This window comes from Cherax quadricarinatus, unplaced genomic scaffold, assembly GCF_038502225.1.
Source record: "Cherax quadricarinatus isolate ZL_2023a unplaced genomic scaffold, ASM3850222v1 Contig1077, whole genome shotgun sequence".
NCBI classification, from domain to species: Eukaryota; Metazoa; Arthropoda; class Malacostraca; order Decapoda; family Parastacidae; genus Cherax; species Cherax quadricarinatus.
Genome location: NW_027196103.1, coordinates 957 through 21,451, shown reverse-complemented (window position 1 = coordinate 21,451; position 20,495 = coordinate 957). Strand labels below are relative to the sequence as shown.

The window sequence follows — 20,495 nt, the reverse complement described above, 5'->3', positions numbered from 1 at the left end:
CACAGGGTCTAAAGCCAGCAACAAACAACAAAATACCTTTCATCCGTGGACTGCTTGCAGAGGCAAAGGCAATGTTTGCGGCTTTCACTGAGACCCACATAAAGGATCACTTGGACAATGAAATATGGATCCCAGGTTACAACCTATACAGATGTGACAGAGTGAACAGGCAAAAGGGGGGGGTTGGCCTGTACATTGCAGAGTCACTTGTTTGCACAGAACTGCTTAATGCCTCAAATGACGTAGTGGAAGTTTTAGCAGTAAAGGTCGAGAACCAAAACCTAGTCATTGTGGTAGTCTACAAGCCTCCGGATGCAACATCCCAGCAATTCCAGGAACAGCTGTTAAAAATTGACCACTGTCTGGAAAATCTTCCAGCTCCTGCACCCAACATCTTGCTCCTGGGGGATTTCAACTTAAGGCACCTAAAATGGAGGAATATAGCAAATAATATTGTTGCAGTAATAACACCAGGAGGCAGCTCTGATGAAAACTCACACTCACACGAGCTTTTAAATCTCTGCACAAAATTCAATTTAAACCAGCAAATAATAGAGCCTACTAGACTGGAGAATACACTAGACCTCATATTCACTAACAATGATGATCTGATAAGAAATGTCACCATATCAAAAACAATATACTCAGATCACAACATAATTGAGGTTCAGACATGTATGCGAGGAGCCCCAGACCGACAAAATGAGACTAGTCACGAGGGAGCTTTCACCAAATTCAACTTCAATAACAAAAACATAAAGTGGGACCAAGTAAACCAAGTCCTAACCGATATAAGCTGGGAAGATATACTAAGCAACACAGACCCAAACTTATGCCTAGAACAGATTAACTCGGTGGCACTCGATGTATGCACAAGGCTTATTCCTCTAAGAAAAAGGAGGAGTAGATGTAAAATAGAAAGAGACATGCGTTCCCTTTACAGGCGACGGAAAAGAATAACAGAGCGGCTAAAAGAGGTCAATATATCTGAAATGCGCAGGGAGACACTGGTCAGAGAAATAGCAAGCATCGAACTTAAGCTAAAAGAATCCTTTAGGAGTCAGGAATCGCGGGAAGAACTAAAAGCTATAAATGAAATCGAAAAAAACCCAAAGTATTTCTTCTCCTATGCCAAATCAAAATCGAGAACAACGCCCAGTATTGGGCCCCTACTTAAACAAGATGGGTCCTACACAGATGACAGCAAGGAAATGAGTGAGCTACTCAAGTCCTAATATGACTCAGTTTTTAGCAAGCCGCTAACCAGACTGAGAGTCGAAGATCAAAATGAATTTTTTATGAGAGAGCCACAAAATTTGATTAACACAAGCCTATCCGATGTTATCCTGACGCCAAATGACTTCGAACAGGCGATAAATGACATGCCCATGCACTCTGCCCCAGGGCCAGACTCATGGAACTCTGTGTTCATCAAGAACTGCAAGAAGCCCCTATCACGAGCCTTTTCCATCCTATGGAGAGGGAGCATGGACACGGGGGTCGTCCCTCAGTTACTAAAAACAACAGACATAGCCCCACTCCACAAAGGGGGCAGTAAAGCAACAACAAAGAACTACAGACCAATAGCACTAACATCCCATATCATAAAAATCTTTGAAAGGGTCCTAAGAAGCAAGATCACCACCCATCTAGAAACCCATCAGTTACACAACCCAGGGCAACATGGGTTTAGAACAGGTCGCTCCTGTCTGTCTCAACTACTGGATCACTACGACAAGGTCCTAAATGCACTAGAAGACAAAAAGAATGCAGATGTAATATATACAGACTTTGCAAAAGCCTTCGACAAGTGTGACCATGGCGTAATAGCGCACAAAATGCGCGCTAAAGGAATAACAGGAAAAGTCGGTCGATGGATCTATAATTTCCTCACTAACAGAACACAGAGAGTAGTCGTCAACAGAGTAAAGTCCGAGGCAGCTACGGTGAAAAGCTCTGTTCCACAAGGCACAGTACTAGCTCCCATCTTGTTCCTCATCCTCATATCCGACATAGACAAGGATGTCAGCCACAGCACCGTGTCTTCCTTTGCAGATGACACCCGAATCTGCATGACAGTGTCTTCCATTGCAGACACTGCAAGGCTCCAGGCGGACATCAACCAAATCTTTCAGTGGGCTGCAGAACACAATATGAAGTTCAACGATGAGAAATTTCAATTACTCAGATATGGTAAACATGAGGAAATTAAATCTTCATCAGAGTACAAAACAAATTCTGGCCACAAAATAGAGCGAAACACCAACGTCAAAGACCTGGGAGTGATTATGTCGGAGGATCTCACCTTCAAGGACCATAACATTGTATCAATCGCATCTGCTAGAAAAATGACAGGATGGATAATGAGAACCTTCAAAACTAGGGAGGCCAAGCCCATGATGACACTCTTCAGGTCACTTGTTCTATCTAGGCTGGAATATTGCTGCACTCTAACAGCACCTTTCAAGGCAGGTGAAATTGCCGACCTAGAAAATGTACAGAGAACTTTCACGGCGCGCATAACGGAGATAAAACACCTCAATTACTGGGAGCGCTTGAGGTTTCTAAACCTGTATTCCCTGGAACGCAGGAGGGAGAGATACATGATTATATACACCTGGAAAATCCTAGAGGGACTAGTACCGAACTTGCACACGAAAATCACTCACTACGAAAGCAAAAGACTTGGCAGACGATGCACCATCCCCCCAATGAAAAGCAGGGGTGTCACTAGCACGTTAAGAGACCATACAATAAGTGTCAGGGGCCCGAGACTGTTCAACTGCCTCCCAGCACACATAAGGGGGATTACCAACAGACCCCTGGCAGTCTTCAAGCTGGCACTGGACAAGCACCTAAAGTCAGTTCCTGATCAGCCGGGCTGTGGCTCGTACGTTGGTTTGCGTGCAGCCAGCAGCAACAGCCTGGTTGATCAGGCGCTGATCCACCAGGAGGCCTGGTCACAGACCGGGCCGCGGGGGCGTTGACCCCCGAAACTCTCTCCAGGTAAACTCCAGGTAAACAGGACCTACTTAGGAGGAAAAGGCACTCCCAGGACACAAGCCTATGAAAGAGAGGCTAACTCTCATGTTTTGTAGTAATGCTAGTGGGGATTTGAAAGTGAAGCCTTTACTGGTGTATCACTGAAAAATCCCAGAGTGTTCAAGAAAAACAGTGTCGTCAAGAGTAAATTGTGTGTGATGCGGAGGGCAAACAGTAAGGCATGGGTCATGAGGGACATGTTCCTTGATTGGTTCCATGACGTGTTTGGCCCCAGTGTGAAAAAATACCTCCTGGGAAATAAATTGGAATTCAGGTGCCTCCTGGTAATGGACAGTGCTCCTGCTCATCCTCCAGACTTGGAAGAGCGAATGGTGCCAGAGTTTCGTTTCATCAAAGTGAAGTTCTTGCCCCCTAATACCACTCCTCTCCTCCAGCCCATGGACCAGCAGGTCATTTCAAATTTCAAAAAACTGTACACTAAAGCAGTGTTTCAAAAGTGCTTTGAAGTGACCCTAAGAGAGTTTTGGAAAGATCACTTCAGTATCCTCAGTTGCATAAACCTTATAGGTAAGGCTTGGGAGGGAGTGACTTGCAGGAGTTTGAACTCTGCTTGGAGAAAATTGTGGCCAGAATGTGTACAGGAGAGGGATTTTGAAGGGTTTGGGGCTTATCCTGAGGAGCCTATGCCAGTTGTGGAATCTATTGTGGCATTGGGGAATTCCATGGGGTTGGATGTGAGTTTGGAGGATGTGGAAGAGTTGGCGGAGGACCACAATGAAGAGCTAACCACTACAGAACTGCAAGATCTTCAAGTGCAACAGCAACAGACCACAGCTCAGGTATTTGCTTCAGAGGTGGAGGCAGAAAGATGGAGGAAGTTGCCTTCTTCAATGATTAAGGATATTTGTACAGTGTAGACAAAGGATGAACATCACCCTGACACAGCTGTTGCAAGCCGTGTTGGCAATATCTACAATGTGAGTGTTTTGTCCCATTTTAGGACAACAGAGCTGTCTGGACATAATTTGTGCGTCAAGGGTCAAGTGACTCGAGCTGCTCCTAGTGGCATTAAAAAACAAAGAAGGAAAGTAACCCCAGAAAAGGACTTTGTACCTAAAGTCTTTATGGAAGAGGTTTTCTCTTCCATACAATAGTACACCTCCATCCTCTCCCCTCCTCCCATCTCATCAATCATCAATGTCTTCAATATGGGTAAGTCTTATTTTAGTAATGTTTTACTCAGCATGTGTCATTATTTTCTGTGTAGGGAAATGTATATTTCATGTAAAAAAAATTTTTTCTTTAATACTTTTGGGTGTCTGGAACGGATTAATTGGATTTCCTTCATTTCTGATAGGGAAAATTAATTCGGAATAAGTCAGATTCGGGGTGAAACACACACTCTGGAATGGATTAATTACGTTATCTAGGGGTCCACTGTACTGGCATACACAGTGTGGTAAGGCATGGCGAGGCTGCCAGTTCTGACAAACATGCAGCTGAAAAATTTGTAAATGAATTTAACCCTTTGAGGGTTTCGGCCGTACTAGTACGGCTTACAACCCAGGGTTTTTGATGTACTAGTACGCCTAAATTCTAGCGCCCTCAAATCTAGTGGGAGAAAGCTGGTAGGCCTACATATGAAAGAATGGGTCTATGTGGTCAGTGTGCACAGTATAAAAAAAATCCTGCAGCACACAGTGCATAATGAGAAAAAAAACTTGGACCGTTTTTTTGGAATAAAACAGCGACTTTGCACTGTATTTTCGTATGGTATTTATTGTTGTATTCTAGTTTTCTTGGTCTCATTTTATAGAATGGAAGACATATTACAGAAATTGAGATGATTTTGACTGGTTTTACAATGAAAAGTATCTTGAAATTGAGCTCGAAGTAGCAGAAATGTTCGATTTTTACCAAAGTTCAAAAGTAAACAAATCATGCCAAGCGTCCAATACACATCAACTGGTGAGTCTAATATTCTTTCGCAAGTGTGCCAATATTATTTATACCATTTTTTACACTAATGCAGTAGTCTTATCAAACACAAACAATATAAATCAGGAACGTACACCAGTAAGCTGTCCAATATACAAGTACAGTTAGAAATAGAAATACAAATAGCTAGAGCTTCATTTAAGGAGGTTATTAACCCTTTGAGGGTTTTGGTCGTACTAGTACGTCTTACGCGTAGGGGTTTTTGACGTACTAGTACTCATAAATTCTAGCGGCCTCAGATCTAGTGGGAGAAAGCTGGTAGGCCTTCATATGAAAGAATGGGTCTATGTGGTCAGTGTGCACAGTCTAAAAAAAATCCTGCAGCACACAGTGCATAATGAGAAAAAAAAAACTTTGACCATTTTTTTTTAATAAATCAGCGACTTTGCAGCGTATTTTCGTATGGTATTTATTGTTGTATTATAGTTTTCTTGGTCTCATTTTATAGAATGGAAGACATATTACAGAAATTGAGATGATTTTGACTGGTTTTACAATGAAAGGTGCCTTGAAATTGAGCTCAAAGTAGCAGAAATGTTCGATTTTTACCAAACTTCAAAAGTAAACAAATCGTGCCAAGCGTGCAATACACGTCAACTGGTGAGTCTAATATTCTTTCACAAGTGCACCAATAATATTTATACCATTTTTTACACTAATGCAGTAGTCTGCATAACAGTAAATCTTATATTTTTTGTGAAAATAAAAATTCAAAGTGGAAAGCAAAAGAATATAAGAGGGGCCTTGAGACGTGACTAATGACTAGAGGAAATGTCATTTTAGTGCCAGGAATGTCTTTCTTGTTTATTCTGGACCCTATTCGGAAATTGGCATTTTTTGAAATTTGTGTGAAATTGGCAAAATTGCTAAATTCTGACCACTGTACTGGATAGTTGAATTTCATAAATGGGTGGTTTCTTGCACCCACTCGATAGAAAAAATGGAGTTCTAGCGAAATATTCATGTTTTTTGTCGACTAGTACAGTGAAATTGGCCGAAAATGGGGCTCAAGGTGGGCAAAATCGCCGATGCGTAAACATCGCCGAGACCGCTAACTTTGCGAGAGCATAATTCCGTAAGTTTTCTATCAAATTTCAAACTTTTGGTGTCTTTATGATCGGGAAAAGATTCTCTATCTTTTCATAAGAGAAAATATTTTTTTTTTTTTTTAAATTTGGCCGACCCTGAGAACGAGTTTTGGAGAGGGCCTGTCGACCCTCAAAGGGTTAATAGAGTATTCAAGAGGTTGCTAGTAGAATTACAGTAAATCAACCATTCAAATCATTATGAAGCTCTGTGTAGTCTGCAGTCAATCAAACGGGCTTCCACATGGATAAATTGTAATTTTTGTGGAAATTGGTGTCACGCCCCTTGTGCAGATATCCAAGAACTAGCTACAAGCAGTATTAAAACAGGGAAGTGTTTTTGGGTATGCCCAAATGAGATAAATCTGTGGACTAAAATCACAAGGGTATTAAAAGAGGATAACATCAAAGCTGCTTTCATAGAAAACCTGGAAGCTTTCTACAACAGATGGGAACATAAAAAGTCTGGGCTGAATGGTACTGCCCTTGATACTGGCCATGTAGTCAGAAACTGTAAGGCTGGAGGTGATGCCCTGGTAGTCAGTAAATGTGGGGCTGATAGTGCTATCCTGGGAGACAGTAATGGTGAAGCTGGAGGTGCTGTCCTGGGAGACAGTAATGGTGAAGCTGGAGGTGCTGTCCTGGGAGACAGTAATGGTGAAGCTGGAGGTGCTGTCCTGGGAGACAGTAATGGTGAAGCTGGAGGTGCTGTCCTGGGAGACAGTAATGGTGAAGCTGGAGGTGCTGTCCTGGGAGACAGTAATGGTGAAGCTGGAGGTGCTGTCCTGGGAGACAGTAATGGTGAAGCTAGAGATTTTGTCCAGGTAGTTGGGAATTATACGCAGGAAGGAATACATATAAATGACCTCATAGGGGACAGGAGCCGTAGTTGGGAAACAAGTGTAGTCAAAGATAAGATAAAACCAATATTGCAAACTAGAAATACCACAGGAAATAGCAAACAAGAGGACTCCACTAGCAGTAGTGAGGATATATTACCAAAAACAACTGGTGGGAGCTCCATTGTTGGTGCTAGGGAGGATAGGAATAAGACAGGGAAACATGCACCAACAGGGAATACAGTCACAGAAACCCAAGGCAAACAGAAACCAAGCCTGTGCACATACTATGCACTTGGTATCTGCAGACATGGGAAATCTGGAAAAACAGACGGGACGTGCAACTATGACCACCCTAGAAAATGCCGTGCCCATATGACAACAGGAAAATGCAAACTCACTTCCTGTAAGCTTTTTCACCCTGAAATGTGTACCTCTTCAGTACAGGAAAGACTGTGCTATAACTTAAATTGCCAGGCATACCATCTAAAGGGGACAAAAAGATACAAAACATCCAGGCCATGGGAAAACCTGGGTAGCCACAGCCACTCAAGAGGGAGAGGTTTTTTAGTGCCAGGAAGGAAAAAAACTGGCAGGAAATGGCAGAAATCGTACACCAAATCCAGTCATTCCTGGAGTGGAACCACAGTCGATGGCCTCCACTCCAAAGCAACAGATACAGATACTAATGCCGGAACCCCCTCCCCCCAGTACCAACAATACCACCAGTATGATGACATTCTTCTTTGCAAATATACAGGGTCTAAAGCCAACAACAAACAATAAAATACCTTTCATCTGTGGACTGCTTGCAGAGGCAAAGGCAATGCTCGCGGCTTTCACTGAGACCCACATAAAGGATCACTTAGACAACGAAATATGGATCCCAGGTTACAACCTATATAGATGTGACAGAGTGAACAGGCAAAAGCAGGGGGGTTGGCCTGTACATTGCAGAGTCACTTGTTTGCACAGAACTGCTTAATGCCTCAAATGATGTAGTGGAAGTTTTAGCAGTAAAGGTCGAGAACCAAAACCTAGTCATTGTGGTAGTCTACAAGCCTCCGGATGCAACATCCCAGCAATTCCAGGAACAGCTGTTAAAAATTGACCACTGTCTGGAAAATCTTCCAGCTCCTGCACCCAACATCTTGCTCCTGGGGGATTTCAACTTAAGGCACCTAAAATGGAGGAATATAGCAAATAATATTGTTGCAGTAATAATACCAGGAGGCAGCTCTGATGAAAACTCACACTCACACGAGCTTTTAAATCTCTGCACAAAATTCAATTTAAACCAGCAAATAATAGAGCCTACTAGACAGGAGAATACACTAGACCTCATCTTCACTAACAATGATGATCTGATAAGAAATGTCACCATATCAAAAACAATATACTCAGATCACAACATAATTGAGGTTCAGACATGTATGCACGGAGCCCCAGACCGACACAATGAGATTAGTCACAAGGGAGCATTCACCAAATTCAACTTCAATAAAAAAAACAAAGTGGGACCAAGTAAACCAAGTCCTAACCGATATAAGCTGGGAAGATATACTTAGCAACACAGACCCCAACTTATGCCTAGAACAGATTAACTTGGTGGCACTCGATGTATGCACAAGGCTTATTCCTCTAAGAAAAAGGAGGAGTAGATGTAAAATAGAAAGAGACAGGCGCTCCCTTTACAGGCGATGGAAAAGAATAACAGAGCGGCTAAAAGAGGTCAATATATCTGAAATGCGTAGGGAGACACTGGTCAGAGAAATAGCAAGCATCGAACTTAAGCTAAAGGAATCTTATAGGAGTCAGGAATCGAGGGAAGAACTAAAAGCTATAAATGAAATCGAAAGAAACCCAAAGTATTTCTTCTCCTATGCCAAATCAAAGTCGAGAACAACGTCCAGTATTGGGCCCCTACTTAAACATGATGGGTCCTACACAGATGACAGCAAGGAAATGAGTGAGCTACCTACAAGTCCCAATATGACTCAGTTTTTAGCAAGCTGCTAACCAGACTGAGAGTCTAAGATCAAAATGAATTTTTTATGAGAGAGCCCCAGAATTTGGTTAACACAAGCCTATCCGATGTTATCCTGACGCTAAATGACTTCGAACAGGCGATAAATGACATGCCCATGCACTCTGCCCCAGGGCCAGACTCATGGAACTCCGTGTTCATCAAGAACTACAAGAAGCCCCTATCACGAGCCTTTACCATCCTATGGAGAGGGAGCATGGACACAGGGGTCGTCCCACAGTTACTAAAAACAGACATAGCCCCACTCCACAAAGGGGGCAGTAAAGCAACAGCAAAGAACTACAGACTGATAGCACTAACATCCCATATCATAAAAATATTTGAAAGGGTCCTAAGAAGCAAGATCACCACCCATCTAGAAACCCATCAGTTACACAACCCAGAGCAACATGGGTTTAGAACAGGTCGCTCCTGTCTGTCTCAACTATTGGATCACTACGACAAGGTCCTAGATGCACTCTAAGACCAAAAGAATGCAGATGTAATATATACAGACTTTGCAAAAGCCTTCGACAAGTGTGACCATGGCATAATAGCGCACAAAATGCATGCTAAAGGAATAACAGGAAAAGTCGGTCGATGGATCTATAATTTCCTCACTAACAGAACACAGAGAGTAGTCGTCAACAGAGTAAAGTCCGAGGCAGCTACGGTGAAAAGCTCTGTTCCACAAGGCACAGTACTCGCTCCCATCTTGTTTCTCATCCTCATATCTGACATAGACAAGGATGTCAGCCACAGCACCGTGTCTTCCTTTGCAGATGACACCCGAATCTGCATGACAGTGTCTTCCATTGCAGACACTGCAAGGCTCCAGGCGGACATCAACCAAATCTTTCAGTGGGCTGCAGAAAACAATATGAAGTTCAACAATGAGAAATTTCAATTACTCAGATATGGTAAACACGAGGAAATTAAATCTTCATCAGAGTACAAAACAAATTTGGGCCACAAAGTAGAGCGAAACACCAACGTCAAAGACCTGGGAGTGATCATGTCGGAGGATCTCACTTCAAGGACCATAACATTGTATCAATCGCATCTGCTAGAAAAATGACAGGGTGGATAATGAGAACCTTCAAAACTAGGGAGGCCAAGCCCATGATGACACTCTTCAGGTCACTTGTTCTATCTAGGCTGGAATATTGCTGCACACTAACAGCACCTTTCAAGGCAGGTGAAATTGCTGACCTAGAAAATGTACAGAGAACCTTCACAGCGCGCATAACGGAGACAAGGATGTGTGATGTCACCGTGGTTGTTTAATATATTTATAGATGGGGTTGTAAGAGAAGTAAATGCGAGGGTCTTGGCAAGAGGCGTGGAGTTAAAAGATAAAGAATCACACACAAAGTGGGAGTTGTCACAGCTGCTCTTTGCTGATGACACTGTGCTCTTGGGAGATTCTGAAGAGAAGTTGCAGAGATTGGTGGATGAATTTTGTAGGGTGTGCAAAAGAAGAAAATTAAAGGTGAATACAGGAAAGAGTAAGGTTATGAGGATAACAAAAAGATTAGGTGATGAAAGATTGAATATCAGATTGGAGGGAGAGAGTATGGAGGAGGTGAACGTATTCAGATATTTGGGAGTGGACGTGTCAGCGGATGGGTCTATGAAAGATGAGGTGAATCATAGAATTGATGAGGGAAAAAGAGTGAGTGGTGCACTTAGGAGTCTGTGGAGACAAAGAACTTTGTCCTTGGAGGCAAAGAGGGGAATGTATGAGAGTATAGTTTTACCAACGCTCTTATATGGGTGTGAAGCGTGGGTGATGAATGTTGCAGCGAGGAGAAGGCTGGAGGCAGTGGAGATGTCATGTCTGAGGGCAATGTGTGGTGTGAATATAATGCAGAGAATTCGTAGTTTGGAAGTTAGGAGGAGGTGCGGGATTACCAAAACTGTTGTCCAGAGGGCTGAGGAAGGGTTGTTGAGGTGGTTCGGACATGTAGAAAGAATGGAGCGAAACAGAATGACTTCAAGAGTGTATCAGTCTGTAGTGGAAGGAAGGCGGGGTAGGGGTCGGCCTAGGAAAGGTTGGAGGGAGGGGGTAAAGGAGGTTTTGTGTGCGAGGGGCTTGGACTTCCAGCAGGCATGCATGAGCGTGTTTGATAGGAGTGAATGGAGACAAATGGTTTTTAATACTTGACGTGCTGTTGGAGTGTGAGCAAAGTAACATTTATGAAGGGATTCAGGGAAACCGGCAGGCCGGACTTGAGTCCTGGAGATGGGAAGTACAGTGCCTGCACTCTGAAGGAGGGGTGTTAATGTTGCAGTTTAAAAACTGTAGTGTAAAGCACCCTTCTGGCAAGACAGTGATGGAGTGAATGATGGTGAAAGTTTTTCTTTTTCGGGCCACCCTGCCTTGGTGGGAATCGGCCAGTGTGATAATAAAAAAAAAAAAACACCTCAATTACTGGGAGCGCTTGAGGTTCCTAAATCTGTATTCCCTGGAATGCAGGCGGGAGAGATGCATGATTATATACACCTGGAAAATCCTAGAGGGACTAGTACCGAACTTGCACACGAAAATCACTCACTACGAAAGCAAAAGACTTGGCAGATGATGCAACATCCCCCCAATGAAAAGCAGGGGTGTCACTAGCACATTAAGAGACCATACAATAAATGTCAGGGGCCCGAGACTGTTCAACTGCCTCCCAGCATACATAAGGGGGATTACCAACAGACCCCTGGCAGTCTTCAAGCTGGCACTGGACAAGCACCTAAAGTCGGTTCCTGACCAGCTGGGCTGTGGCTCGTACGTTGGTTTGCATGCAGCCAGCAGTAACAGCCTGGTTGATCAGGCTCTGATCCACCAGGAGTCCTGGTCACAGACCGGGCCGTGGGGGCGTTGACCCCCGGTACTCTCTCCAGGTAAACTCCAGTCTGCATAACAGTAAATCTTCTATTTTTTGTGAGAATAAAAATTCAAAGTGGAAAGCAAAAGAATGTAAGAGGGGCCTTGAGACGTGACTAATGAACAGAGGAAATGTCATTTTAGTGCCAGGAATATCTTTCTTTTTTATTCTGGAAACTATTCGGAAATTGGCATCTTTTGAAATTTGTGTGAAATTGGCAAAATTTCTAAATTCTGACCACTGTACTGGATAGTTGAAATTGGTAAATGGGTGGTTTCTTGCACTCATTCGATAGAAAAAATGGAGTTCTAGCGAAATATTCATGTTTTTTGTCGACTAGTACAGTGGAATTGGCCGAAAATGGGGCCCAAAGTGGGCAAAATCGCCGATGCGTAAACATCGCTGAGACTGCTAACTTCGCGAGAGCATAATTCCATAAGTTTTCCATCAAATTTCATACTTTTGGTGTCATTATGATCAGGAAAAGATTCTCTTTCCCTGTGTCCCTCACTATGGACTCAGTCTTAACCCTTTCAGGGTCCACAGGCCCTCTCAGGGTCCCCCAAATTTCAAAAAAAAAAAAAAAAATTCTTACGAAAAGATAGTTTTTTTTAAAACATTATAGGCTAAACAAAAATTTTTTACCACCAATACATACCAAGATATGGAGGCGTGAAGTTGACAGAAAATGCCCGGTATATGGTAACATCACAGACTGCCGTCACCCAGTATTATTTTTTTTCCAAGTAACTTTTATGGCCTGTGAGACCAATATTAGCACTATTTTATAAGTTTTTCTCTTTATTTACTACACAATAACTCCACAAATACTGTTGTCCTTATATTGTTTATAATTGTTTTCACACACAAACGATATAAAATGTTGTTTATTACTATTTTTCTATATTTTATATACACACATACAGTCACAGGGAATGTTTCTAGAAGTTCTGCAGCCTGTGGAAGTCTTTGAAACATGGTGTCATGCACAGTGGTGTTTTACACTCCTCACACATAAAACGAGTGTCTCTGCGTTGTTGTGCGCGTTTTTTTGTATGTGCACAGACGTAACACCTCTTCTGAACCTTTTTCTTGAAAAAGCAGTAGCAGGCAGTTTTATTAGGAAGTGATCACCATGCTTCAGACGAGCAGGTAGTTGTTGATAATTTAGTGGGCAGTCTATTGCAGGTGTTATGCCTTGGTACTTGAATAATATTTGTCTGATGACAGACAAACAGAATTCGCCATATGATGGTGTGTTTCTGGTCCTCATCTTATACATATTATAAGCATTGAGCATGGAAATGTCTAGAAGATGGAAAAAGAGTTTTATGTACCACTTGTAACTCTTGTGAACCCAATCTGCATGTCACATTTGTCTACTGAGCGCATATTGAGGATGTAATCAATCACAGCTGCAGGTTTTAGAATGGGTTCATTGCTCTCTCTATGCTGCCTGCCAGTGTTTGTCATGCCACCGAAATGCCATGATGTCATTGGCAGCAAACGCCTGAACCTCGCCTGTACGAGTGCCAGCGTCAAACCTGGGCATATGTTTACGATTTGCACGCACTGTGCCACACACATCTGTCATGTTCACTTGCAAAAAATCACTGAGTGAGGGGCTTGTGTACCAGTTATCAGTATATAATATATGCCTCTTACCAAGGTATGGTTCTATCATTGTTCTAACCACATCACCAGAGATGCCCAATAATTTCTTGGTATTTTTCAATGTATAACTTCCAGTGTACACAATAATATCCAATACCAGTCCACTGTAACAATCACAAAGCACAAACAACTTTATACCAAAGCGTTTCCTTTTGCTTGGTATGTACTGCTTGAAAAAGAGTCTTCCTTTGAACAGAATCAAAGACTCGTCAATTACAAGCTTCCTGAAGGGATAAAAATACATATTGAATTTCTCTTTCAGATACACAAACACATTCCTAATCTCATATAACCTGTCGTTTCTGTCAGGCCTGGTTTTGCCTGAGAAGTGAAGCATATGTAATAGTAGCACAAATCGATTCATTCCCATTATATCACTGAAAGCTGGGGTTGCAATCAGGCGGTCTGTTGACCAGTATGATTTCACACTGTGCTTATACACATGTGGCATAAGCATTATTGTGGCAAAGAAAAGATACATCTCAGCCACAGTTGTCTCCTTCCACCTTTGTAGCCGTGAGCTTGGTGAAAGTATTATGTTAGCCATGGTGTACTCATAGTATCTGTTGCTTCCCCTGACAATAATTTCCATCAGGGGTTCGTCAAAGAATAACTCAAAACATTCCAGTTCAGTGGCATTGTTCCTCAGTGTACAACATGGCCGTATTCCACTTTGGCTTTCATCAAACTGGTGAGGAATTGAAACAAAATTGACAGCTTCCTGCCAATCCCAGGTGCGGTCTGCTGGTGGGTACTAGACAATGACAGGTGGTTGTGGTTGTGGAGATTGTGGTTGTGGAGGCTGGTGTGGTGGGTGGGTGGGGGATGGTGGCCTTTGTTGTAGATCAGCTGAGGCAGCGGCGTGGGTGGCAGCATGGCCCACTGCTGGTGCCTCACCGTCGGCACCACCACCATGCACATTTTCCATCCCAATTGCAACACTGTCATCGTCATTTTCACTGTCTGTTCCTGTTGTACAGCCATGGGATGTACTCCGAGATGTACTCCTTCCCCTTGGAATAGCATATGGCACACTACCGGAACGCATGTATTGTCGTATATACTGACACTTCACTGGAGAATATTGCAATTCACTATCACTACTGGAACTGGTTTCAAGAGCTTGTAGTTCATATTCACTATCACTATCATCTCCAATGCTCACATCTGAGTCTGGGATTTGGGAAAATAGGAGTTTCCTCTTTGATTCTGGTACAACTGAACGTGAACAAGACAGCCCAGCAGCAGAGGTGGAAGGCTGAGGCTTGTTTGGGTTTTCCTCACTACCAATATTATGGTCATTAGTTTCGGTCAAAACCTCACCAGAACCTTGAAACTCATCTTCACTGGCACTTCCATCTGTATTAGAACTGTCACCGGGGAACAAAAGTGTCCCAATTCACCGAGGAGTGAGGAGCTTCTTACCACGAGACATGGCGAACAACACCTACTAAAATGGCATTCCCACAATGCGCCACTGGGTCCCAGATTTTTTTTCTACCGCGCACACCGACCACACACACACCCATTCTCTCAAACCTAGGCCTACCAGCCTTTTCTTGCGAGATTTGAAGGCGCTAGAATTTATGCGTACTAGTACGTCAAGGACCCTGGCGCGTAAGCCATACTAGTACAGCCAAAACCCTGAAAGGGTTAAAGCCCTCAAAGCCCCCTTTCAGCCACTTTTGGCCACAAATTACTTCAAGCAGAGTTCATCGTTCTGTATGAAACTTCCTGGCAGGCTTTGTCAATGAGAGTTATGCAATGGGTGGTAGTAAAGTGATCTTTCCAAAACTCTTTCAGGATTAACTCTGTGTAAGAGGCACTTCAGAGCAGTGTCGTGACTCATTTTGACCCATACAAGTTCTAGCACATGAGTCATATTCCAAACAAAGGTTGTATGTCAAGCAAAAATTTTCGCATCCAAACAGGACATTTACCAAGTTGGACTTATTCCAAAACGGACGTATACCGACGTACCACTGTACAAAAAAAAAAAAAAAATTCTAGGAAATTTTGGGTTTTAAAAACAAAGATTAAAAGCAAAAAATAAGCAAGCAGTATAAAATTACATGTTGATAGGTATGAGCACTTACAAAAACATAGATGAGAAACCTGCATAGCAAGGTTTGGTGCCAAAAAATTTGTGGCACTGAAGTGTGACTTAGTAGGATTTTTCCTCATCAGAGGGAGCAGCAGCATTTCTTACAAATACAGTTCAAATCAGATCAGTAATATTGTATAGTATCTAGGCAAAATAAAGAAGTAAATCACTTGTAACTATTAAGCCTTAAACGGTCTAAATAGATCAATGTTCAAATCTGTAGCACTCCAAAAGTAGATCTATTTTGTTTTTTTACATATTTTCAAATATAACAAAAAAAAAAGTAGATAAAAGTTTTTTTTACACATTTTCAAATGTAAAAAAAAAAAAGATGATGTACATTTTTTTACATAGTTTCAAATGTTGAAAAAACATATATATAGGTTTGGAGCATTTAAGGGATAATGAAGGGTTCTCACTTGTTTTGAAATAAATGCAAGAGACAAAACTGACAAGCTGATGTGACTGCTGTACTTGACTGATCACCACATATACAGGAGGGCCCCACTTATACGGCGGGTTAGGTTCCAGGCTACCGCCGTAAAGTGGAAACCGCCGTAAAGTGGAACACCCTTTTTTTCACTTACAAATGCATACAAACACTAGATAACAAGTTTACACTAACATATATTATGTTAGCAATAGAACCAGGCATCAAAAAACAATAAAAAAGTACAATACACACATAGTGCACTCATTACTTACCTTAAAATATTTATAGTCTTAATCTAGGGTGAGACAAGTAGTATTTATTGTAAGAAATCAAGTGTGGTATGTATGGTAGTCAGCCAGGCTACCATACCAGGCCACCCCACCCACACATACAATTCTATGATATTTAAGCATCCCAGAGCGATAAAATGTATATACAGTTCACTCATTACTTACCTTAAAATATAGGGTGAGATGAGTAGTATTTATTGTAAAAAATCAAGTGTGGTATGTATGGTAGTCAGCCAGGCTACCATACCAGAGAGAAAGAATGAGTGCATGAGAGAGGACAGGCGCAGAGTTATGTAAACAAACCAGGCGAAGGTAAGTTTTGTAAACAGTGTACACGTCTGGTTTGTGTACAAGTTACATTGTGTACAGGTTGTCTCTACATTGATACGGTAGAATAAATAAAGAAGAACACTCCCATTCTCATGTAACATCATTTTGAGAAGAAATGATGCTCTGAGTGAAGGCAATGGAAGTAAGTCCCTCTGACTTTTTTGGGTTATCCTAGGTTCTCTACACATATGTTATGTATTTATGTTATGTATCGTGTTTATTATATATTTTTGAAAAAAATATCACGGATGGATTAATGAAAATGTGTATATTAACGTAATATACAACATTTAATGATACACCGAGCTCAGACAGCGTAAACAAACAAACTGAACAGGTTGTGGACGATCACTCGGTCAGGCGAAATAGACGGTATTAATACGTGTCCAGTTTTAGTTCATTCATGTACATTTGTAAGAGTTTGTGAAACTTATACCTTATAATATTTTTATTATTATAATAATTAAATCACGAAACAAATACTCTTACACTGTGTACAAGTTAGTACAGAATTATAGCTATAAAGTGAAGGCATACGAAAGGAATATTTTTCTACAGTTATCCCTAGTAACAGGTGACGGGCTAGAGAAAACGTAATTCTTCCGACACTTCTACAAACCGTTTGGTAAACATCTCATATATATTTGTATAAATTTTTATATTGTGGGTGCATGTATCATGTTTGTGTGTTACATAATGTGTTTCTTATATAATTTTGAAAAAAATATCATAGATAGATTAAGGGAAATGTCTATATTAATGTAATATGCGACATTAATGCGCCCAAGAGATTATTATTATTATCATTATTATTATTATTATTATTATTATTGCATCAAGAGTAGAGAGACTCTTAGTGATTTTAATGTGTACCTACATGCCAGCACAGTGTGTAAGTTTATTTAGGTACAGGTGTACACAAGTTTAATTATCAAGTACAATACATATAAAATATACAATAACTTTAAAACACTTGAAATTTTGGAAAGTTTCCAGACATAATAAGGAGATGTGCTCAGGGAGAATGTAAACAAACTCGGTGGGCCGCTGTGACCGTATTAGAAAGACAGGTGGGGGGAGCCGTATAGCGAGTTTTGGTCATAATTTGAAATGTCCATATTAGCGGAACGCCGTAAAGCAAAACGCCGTAAAGCGGGGCCCTGCTGTATACTACCATTTTATGATTTTTTTCCCTAGAGTAACTTTAAAGTAAATAATTGTTATAGAAGCACTGGAAAAGCAGGGCCTGTCGGTATAATATATACATACTGTGAAATTAATGTTATTACATTAGCTGTCATATACAGTGTGTGTATGTTTGGTGATGCACAACAATATTACTTTTTAATCTATATGATGTTTATTGTCTTCCCATAATTTTTTAAATATAATTTTCAGGTTTTGTAGAATTATTTAAATTAATATTTATAATACACTAATAATAAGTTTGAAGAGGATTGAATTTGGTCGAACGTGTTATTTCTTCTGATATGTTAACATTATTCATGAGCTAGTCACTTGATATAAGTTATCTACTTTTTTCTAGCTACTTGATCATGCAAGAATGTTGGCGATGTCAGCCTACACAACGACCAACTTTCAAAAAGCTTGTCGAGGACCTCGACTGCATTCTCACATTGTCCTCAACTGTTGCAAGTTTTTAGCCAGCTATGTTTTATGGAATGTATTTGAAGTGTGGAGTTATTAAAAGTATTATTCAGAGGGCTGAGGAGGGGTTGTTGAAGTGGTTTGGTTATTTAGAGAGGATGGAGCAAAATGAGATGACTTTGAGGGTGTATAAATCTGTAGTGGAGGGAAGGAGGGGTAGGGGTCATGCTAGGAAAGGATGGAGGGGGTAAAAGAGCTTTTGTGTGCAAGGGGTTTGGACATGCAGCAAGCATGTGTGAGCATGTTATATAGGAGTGAGTGGAGATAAATAGTTTTTGGGACGTGAGCTGTTGGAGTGTAAGCAGGGTAATATTTTGTGAAGGGATTCAGGGAAACTGGTTAGCTGGCCTCGAGTCCTGGAGGTGGAAGTACAATGCCTGCACTTTAACCCTTTGACTGTTTCAGTCGTATATATACGTCTTACGAGCCACCGTTTTTGACTTACGTATACTCATAAATTCTAGTGGCTTCAAATCAAGCAGGAGGAGCTGGTAGGCCCACATGTGAGAGAATGGGTCTGTGTGGTCAGTGTGCACCATATAAAAAAAAACCTGCAGCATGCAGTGCAAAATGAGAAAAAAAATCCAACCGTTTTTTTTAATTAAAATGCCGACTTTGTGGTCTATTTTCGTATAGTATTTATGAGTGTATTCTCGTTTTCTTGGTCTCGGTTGATAAAATGGAAAACATATTATAGAAATAGAGGTGATTTTGATTGGTTTTGCTATGAAAATAACCTTGAAATGGAGCTCAAAGTAGGGGAAGTGATTTTTGCTGATGTTCAAAAGTAAACAAATGATGTCATTTTCCAATAAATGTCCAAGTAGCCATTCTAATATGCAGTCATGAATGGGTTGACACTATTTATACAATTATTACAATATTGCAGTAGTCTGCATAACAGTAAATCTTCTATTTTTTGTTTGAATAAAAATTCAAAATAGAAACTTAGAGTAATATCATAGGGGCCTCGACCCTATTTTGAAATTGTCATATTTTTTAATTTTCATGAAATTGCAAATTTCTGACCACGTTATTGGATAGTTGAAATCGGTAAATGGGCAGTGTCTCATACTCAATCGATAGAAAAATGGAGTTCTAAAGAAAAAGCTATGAGTTTGGTCGACTGGAACGATGGAATTAGCCGAAAATAGGGCTCAAACTGCGCGAAATCGCCGATTTGCAAATATTGCTGAGGTCGCTAACTTCGCGAGAGCGTAATTCCGCCAGTTTTCCATCAAATTTTGTTCTTTTGGCGTCATTACAATCGGGAAAAGATTCTGTATCATTTTATAAGAATTTTTTTTTTTTTTTAGAAACTTTGCAACACCAGGAGACACCTGAGGATTTGGGGTTGTGACAGTCAAGGGGTTAAAGGAGAGGTTTTGGATATTTGCTGTTTGGAGTGACATCTGAACTGTTGTATCTGCATGCCTCTGCAAAGACAGTGATTATGTGTGAATGATGGTGGAAGTGGTTTTATTTTTGGGGGGTCACCCTGCCTCGGTGGGAGATGGCTAGCGTGTTGAGGATACAAAAAAATATTTACAGAATTCACAAGAATAAATACACAGTGAGTGTAAAACAAAAGCTTGTAATTGTTTTACATGATGGTAGGATTGCTGGTGTCTTTTGTCTCTCATAAACATGCAAGATTTCAGGTACATCTTGCTACTTCTACTTACACTTAGGTCACACTACACATACATGTACAAGCATATATATACATACATACCCCTTTGGGTTTTTTTTTTATTTTCTTTCTAGTTCTTATTTATTTCCTCTTATTTCCATGGGGAAATGGAACAGAATTCTTCCTCCGTAAGCCATGCATGTCGTAAGAGACGACTAAAGTGCCGGGAGCAAGGGGCTAGTAACCCCTTCTCCTGTATATATTACTAAATTTAAAAGGAGAAACTTTTGTTTTTCCTTTTGCGCCGCCCCACCTCAGTGGGATACGGCTGGTGCGTTGAAAGAAAGAAAATACACAGATGTATATTTCCCTATGGAACTCTTATACTGTTACACCTCCATCCCCTCCCATCACCACTACTATTGAACTCTTATACTGTTACACCTCCATCCCCTCCCATCACCACTACTATTGAACTCTTATACTGTTACACCTCCATCCCCTCCCATCACCACTAAATTGAAAATCTTTGT

General features: G+C 41.1%; 1 protein-coding gene across 1 annotated transcript in view; it reads left to right on the top strand.

Moving 5' to 3' along the window:
* The window catches only part of LOC138851578 (COP9 signalosome complex subunit 7b-like), a 63,784-nt gene extending 43,701 nt beyond the window's left edge, over positions 1 to 20,083 (top strand). Inside the window, exon 5 of the mRNA XM_070080828.1 lies at positions 18,208 to 20,083. Within this exon, the coding sequence (XP_069936929.1) occupies positions 18,208 to 18,369 (162 nt within the window). The 3' untranslated portion in view covers positions 18,370 to 20,083. The remainder of the gene's footprint in view (positions 1 to 18,207) is intronic.
* The last annotated feature ends 412 nt before the right edge of the window (positions 20,084 to 20,495 follow it).